At 36.4% G+C, this 13,620-nt stretch overlaps 1 protein-coding gene and 1 pseudogene across 1 annotated transcript; both read right to left on the bottom strand.

The window, feature by feature from the left end:
* Nucleotides 1–1,228: 1,228 nt before the first annotated feature.
* On the bottom strand, nt 1,229–2,612 carry LOC147393173 (chaperone protein dnaJ 8, chloroplastic-like). The gene is made up of 3 exons (XM_086456982.1): nt 2,249–2,612; nt 1,679–1,747; nt 1,229–1,577 (listed from the first exon to the last, which is right to left on the bottom strand). Exons 1-3 carry the CDS (start codon nt 2,435–2,437, stop codon nt 1,377–1,379), a joined length of 459 nt encoding a protein of 152 aa, XP_086313108.1. The 5' UTR covers nt 2,438–2,612; the 3' UTR covers nt 1,229–1,376.
* A 5,661-nt stretch (nt 2,613–8,273) lies between these two features.
* Nucleotides 8,274–9,587, bottom strand: LOC147393172 (homeobox-leucine zipper protein MERISTEM L1 pseudogene; annotated as a pseudogene).
* Between the last annotated feature and the right edge of the window lie 4,033 nt (nt 9,588–13,620).

Below are 13,620 nucleotides of genomic sequence, written 5' to 3'. Positions count from 1 at the left end.
TAATAGATTTAAATGACTTAAATGCCCTTATAAGATTCTTTTCTATTTTCTAACTTTATGGAAAGCCCCTTGACCTTAGTCCTTTGTTATAGACTAATTAAGACTACTTAAATGCCCTTATGATTCATTTTGCAATATCTACCCACTTTTACAAATAAAAAATAATAAAAAAGAAAAAAAAATTTCCCTCAGATTTAAATTTAATAATTTAATGGATGTTCATTTTCAAAGTATGGATCAAGTCCCAAAATAATAAGCATGTAGACCCAACAATTAAAATCTTACTAAGTTTGATTATCAATTTTAAAACACATGAGGTATCTCAAATATTCACCAAATTGTCGAGGGATATGTTAAAAATCACCCAAAAGGTGGTCAGGTCATTTGTTGAACCGATTGAATCGGGTGGAACAATTGGTTTTTTCAAAAAGGGTTTTTTGGTTGACTAGACACTACATGAAAATTGGAAAATTTGATAGAAAAAAATTTACAGGCTAAGGCCAACGAATTTTAAAAATTGAATTTTGACGGTCTAGAACTATCAAAATTCTTAATGTTCCCAGATTTGACGGCTTAGAACTGTCAAATTTCTCTCATCCTTCATAAATTTGATAATTTCAGTCCGTAAAACAAAAAAAATTTGACAATGAAAAATTCGAGGGCCCAAAACCATCAAATTTAAACTTTTTTTTCACATTGTAAGACCCGTAGAAGCCTACAGATCTGATCCAAACTGGTCAGATCAACCAATCCAAATTTTAAAACACTGAATAATATCACTATGTGGAAATTAGAAAATTCAATGGGCCAAGGCAAATGTCGATGAATGAATGTCGTTAAAATTCTTGATGTTCCTCAGATTCAATTGTTTAGAGTAATAGAATTTCTCTCATCCTTCTATTAATTTGAAGTACATTTGAATTCTAGGTTCGTAAAATTTTATGAAATTTGAAGGTTTGGACCATCGATTATGGGCATTTTTTCAGGCTGGGGTTACCCCGTTACCATAGACCTAATTCTTTCCATATATCAGCGTTTCATTGGTTATCCAACACAAGAAAGTTCAACAACGTTGTGACCGACCGCAACAACTTAATATTTTTTAAATTATATAATTCAAAAGATTGCTAATGAACAGATAAAATCCAATTAAAAATAACTCAAACGTATAAGCTGGCTAATATTTTTCTATTATTTAATTCAAAAGATTGCTAATGAACAGATCGAATCCAATTGAAAATAACTCAATAACATTATTAAATAAATTTCTTTGTTCCACCAATCAAAGCCCCTCTTCACTTGGCTTTCTTTACATGGAAGTGTTCAAATACTACATACAGTATGTGTATACAACTGGTGGACCCTACTCTATGTTTTCAAATATAGGGATTGACATGAGATGAGTAGTCCCGAATACCTGCACCTTCCCATCCCATCCACTCCTCCCACAAGTCCCAATCAGGATCACACATGCCCCTCATCGACTCATTATCTTCACCATAATCATAATCTTCACCGTTGATTTGATCGTACAAGCTCACATCGATAGATTCTCCCCTCAAATTGCTCATCACAACCTGTAGTGCACCAATCCGAAATAAAAACAGTGTAAGTAGCGGTTTTGATTATACATGTAGTAGGGTCTGTGGGGCCAGTAAAGATAATTATGATTACGTACATCGTATGCTTCGTTAATACGGTGGAATTGGACCCCACAATTGCTTCCTTTACATACATCTGGATGATACTGCCAAAAAAAAAAACAAAATTAAGAGTAATCCAAAATAACAAATTTTAAATCATAAAATCTTTATGAAACAATAACGAAATTACTCGTTTATTAAATTAACGTTAAGTAAATAAATTAGGATTTTTTTTTTTGTTGCCAAAAGACAAAACTCAAAAGGACGCAATTACAAATTCTGTAGCAGAGAGTACCAATTCAAACTGTCCACGAAATACAGAGGAAAATTTATGAAATTAAGAATAGTTATTAAATAGCCATATGAAGAAAAGGTTGAAAAAGAAAAACATAACCAAAAAAAAAAAAAAACAAGTTTTTTAGGGGTAAAAAATATTTCAATAATCCAATAATAAAAAAACATTTCACATTCCTTCTTAATTGAAGAAACAAATCGAGCCCATCAGAAAAAAAGATCCATTCAAACAACCAATTATGGGTATGAAAACAAAAACATGCCAAACTTCAACTTAATTCTTATAAAATAATTTAAAAAAAAAGACCCACCTCCAAAGCAAGCTGTCTAAAAGCTTTCTTGACTTCTCTTTCGGAAGCACCAGGTTGGATTCTTAGCGTTCTATACTGGTCAGTCAGCCTAGCCGAAGAACAACAAAACTTCATCTCTTTTCTCTTCTTCATCCAACGGCTCTGATTAATCCATGATCCACCATTCACCATCCCAATTGCAGAATCCATTTCTTTGATCAAACTTAAACTCACCGATCGATCTCTTACTCTCCCCTTTTATAATAATAATAATAAATGAAAAAAAATCAGAATTTAATTTTAAATAAAAATGCAGAGTAGAAGAAAAAATATATATATTCGATTTCGAATATATCAATGGAAGATACGTTTTGAATTTTGATGGACAGAAGAGATTGTGAGTTTACTATATATATATAGGAATGGTGAAAACGACGAGGAAGACGGAAGGTCCTTATCCACATACCGAATGACTGACGTGGCTCTGTTTTATTTTGTCATTCTTATCCAGGTGATTTAGACATACCCCTTCATATTTTGGATAATATTTGAAATACCCCTTATCTTTTCAAATTTATGAATTTCCTCCTTTACCTTGGTCTTCTCTTACTGACTAATGAAAAATGACCTAAATGCTCTCCTCTTCAAACTCTAGTCGAAAACCTTTGAATTCTTTTTTCCAAAACCAGTCATTTTCAACGTTTTTAAACTCTATGGTAAATTAGTTTTGGTTAGAATCGGTTTAAATGGTTGGGATAAAACACGGATCTTGAGGATGGGCATTTGTTTATTAGTTTCTTTTACAAGTCGATGAATCTCAACCCATTAATCTTTAATTCATCTTTTGAACTTTACCTTCTCCACTTATAGAAAATCTTAGATTTTTTTTTTTTTAACCTTCATCTTCACGTTTAAAGATTTTATCATTTCAATAGAAAGTCTCGTGAATAAAATAATTTTTTTATAGAAAAAATAAAAAATGATATAATTTTAAGTAGAAGTTATCCAAGAGAATGATGATTACTGGTGTCTTTCACAAGAGTAATAAAGGGTTTTCGGCTATAAGAGCATTTAGGTTATTTCCGGGTTAGTTTATTAGTTAGATCGAAGTCAAGGGGGCATGCCATCAATTTGAAACAAAAGCGGTGATCTTAGATATTTATAAAAACGTGGAGGGGTATGTCTAAATCCCCATTCTTATCCAGAGAATCATTAGTGTCAGCCAGTGATGGACATCATTCCTATTTCTCTACGCTTAGATTTTCTTGGCGATTCGCTGTGAAAGCTTGAGGACCACGTCCTCCCCAGGCTTACATTTTTGGCATTCTGCTGTTTGGGAATCTTTTAATAATAATACCTCCGCTTTTAGGCGAACACGTGATTATTATTATTATTTTGTTGTTTTCTCGTGGATAAGGATTCATTCGTATTTTCTCTCTTTTAAATTTTCGGAAAAAAAATCTTTAAATCACAACTCACCGATACTTGCATCTTCTATTTAAATTTTAAGAATTATCTAATCGGTCCCGTTCGGCACCCAACCATTTGCCCAACATGTTTTATCCTATATGGGTTAGAAGTTTTGGAATAGGCTGATTTTTGATGAGAATGATCTCTATGGTGATGAGATGATCCTCACCAAAAATCAGCCCATTCCAAAACTTCTAATCCCATGTTTACATGTTGAAAAATCGTGAACCATCCATTTTTTATAAATCATTTGTAATGGGGTTAGAAGTTTTGGAATAGGCTGATTTTTACTGAGGATGATCTCCTCACCATAGAGATCATCCTCACCAAAAATCAGTCTATTCCAAAACTTCTAACCCATGTAGGACAAAACATGTTGGGCAAATGGTTGGGTAAATGGTTGGGTGCTGAACATTTCCCTTATCTAATACTTACATCTTCTATTTAAACCCGACTTTTACTTCTTAAAATCAATTTTTTTTTCAAAAAGCAGTCATCAGAGGTGTTTGCATAAGTAGAAAGTAACTATAAAAGAAGTAATTTTATAAAAATATATTTTTTATAAAGAAGAATTTTTTTTAAAAAAATCAAGCAATGATAAATACTTACTTTTATAAAGTGAAAAAAATCTCACGTTTCACCCTAAGAAACTCAGCCATTGGATTGAGTGCAATCCAATGGCTATAGATGCTCTAAGTTATAAATCACATGTAACTTAAAATCTTTAAATTATTACAATGACTTCCTTCATCAACTTTTGTGAAATTACTAAGACATCCCCATCAATTGTGGAAAAAAAAATCATCGATTTTTTACCCGCATCTTCTTCAAATCAATGCAACTCTCTCTTAAATCCTTCTTCTTCATTTTCTCTCTCTCTCTCTCTCTCAATCGAAACCCTCCCCTCTTTTTCTCACTCTCGAATTTCTCTTGAGAAGGAACCTTCTCCTCTCAATGCTCTTCCTATATTGGGGCTGGCAATATCAATGTTAGTGTTTTTGGTGGGGACACCTTTCTATAGGCACAAGGTTCCTTCAAGGAGTCCCTTCTCTAGGATGGCAAAGGTTCTTGTGATTGCCCTAAGAAAATGGAAAGTTCCCCTCCCTAATAACCCCAAAGACCTTTATGAATTGAGTTTGGATGAATATGCCAAAATTTAGCACAAGGAGAGGGTTCCTTCTCAAGATAAATTTGAGAGCGAGAGAGAAGGAGAGGGAGAGAGAAAAGAGGGTTTCGATTGAGAGAAATCCAAGAGAGAGAGAAAGATAAGAAGAAGAAGATGGGGGTAAAAAATCAATGGTTTTTTTTTTCACAATTGATGGGGATGTCTTACTAATTCAACAAAAGTTGATAAAGGAGGTTGTTGTAATAATTTAAAGGTTTTAAGCTACGCGTGATTTGTAACTGGGGGCATCTATGACCATTGGATTGCTTTCAATCCAACAACTGAGTTTCTCTCAAAAAAATAATTTCCTAAAATGAAATAAAACTGAAAAAAAAAATTCAAAATAACACACTTACCTTATTAACATAGTAAGATTTCAAATCTTACTCAGGGTCTACGGCCTCAAATAAATTACCAAATTGACAATCCAACACCACAACCATTTAGATTTCATGGAAAAACTTGAATCCAAAATAAAAATAATTTATTTTGGACATGATCCAAGATTTTGAAATGGATGACTATCCCCCCACCATAACCCAAGTTTTAGTTTGAAATTTAAAAGTGAAAAGAAAACTTTTGCAAGTTTTTTCTCTTTTAAATCTAAGAATTTTATCCTCCACGTCCACGTGGCATTGGATCATGGTTATAGATGCCACAAGGTGAGCTCAATGACCCTTCGTAATATTAAAAATTTTACTTAGTAAGGCTAGCCTTACTCAAATACTAAAACCTTTGTTACTACTTGCAGGTTGCACGCAAACACTGCTTTGTCATCGCCATTGGCATCAAAATATTCTCTCCCAGTAATATAAAAAAAAGGTTCAGAGAAGAAGATAGATAGATGAATGAAATATTAAAATAAATGTTAGTAAATGATGATTAATATTTATTTAGAATTGATTTAAATAAAATTAATCTAGTTTGTTTTAAAATGATATTTGAAAGTTACTTTGTGATTGGTGTACTTTCTTGTTAAAGTAACAGTAAGTATTTTTTATTTAAAACATTATTATTGGTTGATATCTTTTCACATGGATTGAAGATTGTAAAACCACTTTTTGGCTCATTTTTTCAAATAATTTACAAATCCCACATTACTTTCTAATTTTTTTGGAGAGATTTTTAAACCTATAAATTCGAACTTATTCTCAACTCTTTCTTCATTCTAAAGACTCTTTCCTTGAGAATTCCTAATGGCTTTTAGCTATATAGAAATTTTTAATAATTATATATATATAAAATAAGAAAGAAAGAAAGAAAAGAATGAGAGAGAGATAAAGATAGAGAAATAAAAATAAAATAAAAAGGAATTGGAAAATCCGATATGTGCCTTCAAGTATGAGGGACTTTAATATTGATTCAAACCATTGAGGGCACCCTTATTGAAAAAGGGGCCCTTTGATGTTTCAAGTCATTGGTGGTGTGTGTGTGTAGGTGTAGAGAGGGGGAGAAGTAGAAAAGGGAAGTGGGGAAGAGAGAAGGGGGTGATCCTTGTCCAAACCCACCTTGAACTTGATTTGATCTTCTTTATCCTCCCAAAATATGAGTCTTATTTTCTTGATCTTGATTATGATAATGAGTTAGACTTTTGATGGTTGATGGTTGAGTTGATAAGTTGGAAGAATTGAAGGTTGAGTATGATAATGAGAGAGAGTTGAGAGTTGAGAGTTGAGATTAAAGGGTTGAGATTAGAGGGTTGAGTATGATAGTGAGAGAGAGGGTGATTTTCTTATGAGACTTGGGGGTTTTTCTCAAATTTTCATTAGGTAGTGAGAGTTGAGAATGATGAGAGTTTTATAGAGTTTGGAAGTTATTTTTAGAGGTAAGATGGGGTGAAATATTGGGAGAGTAGAGAATGGCATGCGTTTTGAAGGTGGGGGGTATGAAATTTAGAGTTAGGGTGAGGGTAGTTGTGTAATGAAGGTAAATGAGTGATTTTTTACTCAAATGGTTTGGATCCTACCCAACCATTTAGGTGGAGTGTTTGGTGAGGTGAGCTAATGGGTGTTTAAGAGGGTGGTTGTGATTGAGTGGTGTTTAGTTTAAGAGAATGGAGGGTGTAAAAGGGTGGTTGAGAGGTTGAGGGAGATGGTGACATGTGGCAAGATGTGTGGAGATTAGGGGTTTAAATTTAATTAATGGGAGATAATGAGTGTTTGATTTGAGAGGAGGGGTGTAGGTTTAGGTTGTAGATATGGATTTGTAGGTAATGATAAGGGTAGATTAGGGGAAGATGATGGTTGGTTAGTAGGGAGTGATGATAGTAAGTTAGGGGGGTGTGGGTTGATGTGATTTTTTAGAGAAAAAGTAATAGGATAGTTAATTTTTTAGAGAAAGGATATGGGAGTTGGTGGTTTGATGAGGGAGGTGAAATGGGGTAATGACATGTGTCATTTTTGATGAAAAAGTGATGATTGATTTTATGTGGGTAATGGTTTGGGTTTGGGTTAATGGGTTGGATATGGATAAGGGCTTAGGGGTATTGGGCTTAGATTTTAGGAAGGGCTTTGGATTTTAGGAATTGTTTGGAGTCATTTTGGATTAGGTTTTCAGGGGTGGGTATGTTTTAGGTGATGTGGGATTAAACTTAGGTTAGGGGTTAAAGTGAGAAACGCATTTTGTGTGTGTTGAGGGTTCGTGGGTTTTAGGTGGGCTTCGGATAATTTGATTCGGGAGCGGAGCGGTGAAGGTTGTGGAGAGTGGTGGGTATCCCAAGTCTCATTTTGTATTTATTTATTTTTTTAGGGATTTTAGGAATCCTCGGTTTGATCAAAATGTCAAATGTTGGCGAATTGGGCTTTTTAGGCCCGTTGGCAACTTTTATTGAGAATCATATATTTTTGGGGTTCGGGAGTGGAGCGGTGAAGGTGGGAAGGTGGTGGGTGTCCCAATTCTTTTTGGTGGGCCCATTAGACTCTTAGGGGGTCTTAGGAACCTCGGTTCGATCAAAATATCACTTTTTTAATGATTTGGGCCTTAGAGGCCCGTTGAGAAATTTTGTTGAAAAATCGATATTTTTGGATCCTTACGAGTAGTGACCCGTTCAAATTGGGGTGTCTACAGCTGTCCTTCTTTGCAGGAATTGCGTGTAAAGAACTTCAAAGAATAGACTAAACCTCTATTTGTACGGGCCAGAAATTTTTTTTAAAACACGACTTCAAATTACCAATTGAATTGATAATCTTCATAAAAAATGGCTACTCAAGATGGGGTCTGACAGAGTTTTGCCTTATTGATTCCTTGATCTCGATAGCGTAGAGCTCATGTGAGATCTCAGATTTGATGAGTTTTGAAATTCAGTAGTTGCTTCAGTCGTGTTTTGGCAGATCAGAGTTGAGTGCAACTCGAAAAGGTTTTTATTTTTATTTTTATCTTACTTTATTTTTACCATAACTTAATCCTCCAAATTCATGCATTGTCCTCTATAATGACGCCTTTGATCCTTTCAATGGTGCAAGCAATAAGGTTGTTAACAGTTGCCACAGATCCAAGAGGGAGTTTTGTTGTTGGAGTTGAATCAACCAAGATCTGAAAGTAGGAGGACTACATAGTCTGAGTCACCCTCATTAAGAACCACATTCATTGCAACAATATCAACAGGAGTATAAACTACGAACGAGTTTGTTGTATCGGTGCTACTCTTTGTAATATCAGCATGTTATTCTGGTTGAAATTTGAAGTATTTACTCGCAGTAGAGATACACAATTACCAGGATCTTGGCCATTTGAACAACACTATCGTTAGAAAGGATATCCCGCTCATCACAAGAATTCTTATTCCGGAGGAAATCAAAGACTCTTTTTGGTGGAACAGGAAGCCAGAAAGAAGTGGATGCACTTAACACAATACCAGGAGGTCGGCCTGGGTCGTCTATGCTCTTTTTGGTCATGACCCTTACATTTTCAACTCTACTTCTTGATAATGTGGTTTATGTGTGAGTGGTAGAAACACTCACACCAGAACGAAAACTCATCACCATTCTCTCAACTAGCTTTCGCCCTTCTTGATTCGTTATCACACCAATATCTTTAGCTGGCATGTTATTAGTCATAACACTTGCAAGGCATTCGCACTGTCGATCTAAGGTAGCAACCCATCGCTTTGCTCCAAATCCAAGGTCATAGTTAACCAGCGATTTATATATAATGTGAATTGCTTTGTCATCCACTTCAACATGTTCAATCCATACAAGCTTGGAGTATCCATTCGGCATTTCTTGGGTTACACAGCTAGATGGCCTTCTTCGACATCTCAATATCGGGCTAGGACGTAAATGGTCCAAGGACACATTGACAACCACCCAAATTCCCTCGGAGTGCTGTTTACAATACCTTACAAAGAAATGCTCTCGGGTCGAAACAAGAAGTGAAGGGACTTGGAATTCTACTATCATCACTTGAAGGGCTCCATTGTAGTTTCCTGCTGCGCCTGTTGATAAGACATCGAGATTCATTGCTCTTGAAATAATGCTAGAAAACACAGTGGACCACTGATTCACATCCATAAGGAAAATGTTTCAGCCCAATTCCCCTAGGAAAAGTTCCCATGTACTATTTTTCATTTAGAATCTCATAAGTATCGTCAAGGCCACACATCCATAAGGGTTCCCCAAGTTGGGCCATTCGGATCAACTCTTCCATTGCTGAAATCGCAAGCTCGATGATCAATGGTTTATCTGCCTCAATAGGCCTGGAGAGTGATCTCAGGAGAGGCTTGCTCATGGTCTCTGCTTCGATGCCTTCGTGTCTTACCTAATGAGTCGTGATGCTTCGGACGTCGAGATGGTGATGGTGGGGCAAACTATTCGAATTCGTACTTTGGAAGAGAGACTCGATTTATTTCTCATCGAGACATGTGATTGACACAATATATTTTGTATTTTCTTTTTGTTAGTAAAAAATGTAATATGAAACTTTTGAAATAAAAAGAAAATAGGTTTTTTACTTACTTGGCCTAAGGTGTATCTATTACTTTGAAAACATGAAGTTTGAATCAGTCCTAGATTTTTCATCATCACCAAAATAGTAGTTTTGAAAACGTTTTGAATTTTTGTGATTTGTCTTTGTAGAATATGAACACTTTAAAAAAATCTTTGTTACTTCGATGATTTATGTGTTTTTGCCAACTACTGAGGATATAGATGTTAGTAGCTCTTTGGCTCTTTTTAGAGTCATCCCCAGTATCCCAGTACTAGGTGAAAATCAATTGAGCGTGGGACTTGCGATTTCAGGAAATTTTTGCCGTTCACAGTTTATACTCATGCGGGCCAGGAGTTAATCTTTTTTTTTTATACCATTTTTGCCCCTAGTGCCAATTACGATTTTCACCAAACCCGATTTCCACGTTTTTACGCATCAACGCCCTTTTATGAGATTTTCATCTTGCCAGTGGCTTTGATCTTGCCATAATCTGATTCTTTTACTTGTACCGCCCTTTCGAATTTTCACTATGCCCTTTCAGACTGTGCTTGCATTTTTTTTTAGATTTTTACATTACAAATCTTGTTTGGAGCCTTTGTATCTTTGTGGCTTGGTGACTCAAATTGAACTGCGAGATTGGCGACTCTACTTTTGTAATGACACTCTTTCTTGAGTGATCGATCTATATTCTCTTCTCGAGTGTGCTGATGATTTTTCATGGTTTGGTAACTCAAGTTGAGCCGCGAGATCGGCTACTCTACGCTTCAAGTATTCTTGTTTTTCGAATATCTGGTCTGGACTCCCCTCTCGAGTCTTCCAACGACTAATAAGACTTGAGGTCCGGATCAAGTTACAAGATCATTGGTGTTACCATTGTCAATGTGAAGCCTTAGAACATTCCCTGATCCGAAAGGACTTTTGGTGGGACGAAACGTTGGCTTAAGTTTAGGGTAGTGGAAAGGATACAAAAATTTTAAGATCTGGTTCTATCTAGAGTGGGTTACATGTGGGGTTTGTCTATTTTTATTTCGAAAAGGTGATTTATGTCTCCTCCCAGCGTCTCTTGAACTTGTTTAGGCTGGAGATTTGGGTCGAGCTCAAGATCAAGTGTTCAATTTTTGACTTTTTTGTATTTTTAGCCGTTCACAATTTTTTTGTATTTGTATCAAGTGGTCGGGCCAGGAGTACTTTGATGCTTTTCTTTTTAACATTGACTTGCCCCAGTCTTAGGTTAAGAAATGAACGTGATGGCTCAAAGGGCTGACTAGGGTTAGATAGTTGTTTTCAGGATAGCAAAGATGACCTTTCGTCATCTCAATATCAGTTCTCAGGCATAGTATTTCTTGACAGTGTCAGCATTGATTGGTTGCGAGAAGACTTGTTCGTCAATTTCTGTGAGAATTAGAGCTCCTCCCGTCATTACCTTTTTTTACCATAAATGATTCCTCATAGTTCGGTCAAAATTTTCTCATGGCGTCTTCTTGGATTGGTAAAATCTTTTTTATGACAAGGTCTCCTGGTAAAAAATTTCGTGGTTTGACTTTCTTGTTGTAAGCACGTACGATTCGCCGTTGGTAAATTTGCCGTGATAGATAGCTGCAAGTCGTTTCTCCTCTATCAAATTCAACTGATCGAACTGAGCCTGAACCCATTCTGTTTCATTTAGCTCTATTTTTTTTAAGATCCGGAGGGAGGGAATCTCAACCTCGACGGGTAAGACTGCTTTCATTTCATATACCAACGAGTACGGAGTTGCCCCAGTCAAGGTTCGAAATGAAGTCCGATAGGTGTAAAAAGCGAAAGGCAACATGTCGTGCCAATCCTTGTATGTGACTGCCATCTTCTCGATGATTCTTTTGATGTTCTTGTTGGCAGCCTCAACTGCACCGTTCATCTTGGGTCTGTAAGGTACAGAGTTGTGATGAGTGATCTGGAAATTTTTGCACATCTTGATCATATCCTTGTTCTTGAAGTTCTTGACATTGTCAGTTACTATTCCGTTGGGAAGTCCACACCGACAGATGATGTTATTCTTGATAAACTTTAGGACGTTACTTTTTGTAACGTTGGCATAGGATGCCGCTTCTACCCATTTTGTGAAGTAATCGATAGTAACTAGGATGAAGCGATGCCCATTTGAAGTTTTTGGGAAAATCTACCCAATAACGTCCATGCCCTAGAGTGAGAAGGGCCAAGGAGTAGTCATATTGTGCAATTCTAAAGGCGGAGCGTTGATCTTATTGGCATAGATCTGGCAGAGATGACATTTACGAACGTGTTAATAGCAATCGCTTTCCATTGTAGTTCAGTAATATCCCATTCTCATGATCTTCTTGGCAAGCATGTGACCATTCATGTAAGGTCCGCAAACTCCACCAAGTACAGTTTCGATCAATCGTTTAGCCTCTGCTTTTGTGACGCAACGGAGAAGAACCTCGTGATGTGATTTTTTGAACAGAGTCCCGTTACTTAGGAAGAATTGGCTTGCCAATCTTTGGATGGTCCTTCGTTCATTTACCGTTATATCTGACGAGATAGTTCAATCTTCTAAGTATGCCTTGATGTTTGAATACCACGATTTCTCCTTGGGCTCTGCTATATCCACTAATAAACAATAGGCTGGTTCGTCTTGGATGCCAATTTCGATAGTATCAATGACTAGGTCCTTTGAAATTCTAATCATGGAAGTAAGCATGGCCAGTGTATCTGCAAACTGATTTTTGGCTCGTGGCATGTAAGTGAATGAGATCCTGGTGAAGTTTGAGCTTAGTTCTTCCAAGTACTCATGGTAAGGGATTAATCTTTGTTCTTGAGTCTTCCATTATCTGGTTGTCTGATAGACCACTAGACTTGAATCTCTAAATACATCGATTTCATCCACTTCTAAGTCGATTGTTGCTTTTAACCCTGCGATACATGCTTCATACTCTACCTCGTTATTGGAACATTGGAATTTCAATCGGATGGCGATCGGAACGTAAGATCCATCTAATTTGATCAAAACTGCCCCTATTCTATTTCCTTTTTAATTTGTAGCTCCGTCGAAATACATCTTTCAACCTTGCTCTTCGTTACTATCTTCAACTTCTATCAACAGGATGGCTTCATCTGGGAAATTTGTCTTTAATGGCTCATAGTCGGGTAAGGGATGCTGAACTAAGTGGTAGGCAATAGCTTGCCCCTTGATGGCCTTTTGAGTGACATAGATTATGTCAAACTCATATAACAGTAATTACCATTTTGCGGTGCGACCTGTTAGTGCTTGCTTCTCGAAGAGATACTTGAGAGGGTTCATTCGAGCAATAAGCATAGTTGAGTAGCTGAGGAGGTAGTGGTGCAATCATTGAGATGCCCAGACCAGTACACAACAAGTCTTTTCGAGCGCCGAGTACTTTGCCTTATAATCGATGAATTTCTTGTTGAGATAGTAAATAGCTTGCTCTTTTCGACCTGACACATCGCGTTATCCCATATACAACCCATAGACGTTTCTTGTACTGAGATATACATTAGTAAGGGTCGCCCTGGCGTAGGAGGAACCAAGACTAGCGGATTGAGTAAATATTTTTTTATCTTGTCGAAGGTTTCTTGACAATTTTCGTTCCATGCTTTTGGTACATCTTTTCTGAACAGTTTAAAGACTGGTTCGCAGATAGGTGTGAGTTGCGCGATGAATTTGTTGATATACTATATTCTACCTAGAAATGCTCTGACATCCCTTTCTGATATTGATGCTTTCATCTCAAGAATGTACTTGGTCTTTGTTGGATCTATCTCAATGCCTCTTCTACTGACAATAAAGCTTAACAATTTGCCTGACGTTGCCATGAAGACG

This window comes from Akebia trifoliata, chromosome 10 (assembly GCF_017979445.1).
Source record: "Akebia trifoliata isolate Shusen 1 chromosome 10, ASM1797944v1, whole genome shotgun sequence".
NCBI lineage: Eukaryota > Viridiplantae > Streptophyta > Magnoliopsida > Ranunculales > Lardizabalaceae > Akebia > Akebia trifoliata.
The sequence above is the reverse complement of the archived record's forward strand: the minus strand, read 5'-3'. Positions and strand labels throughout refer to the sequence as shown.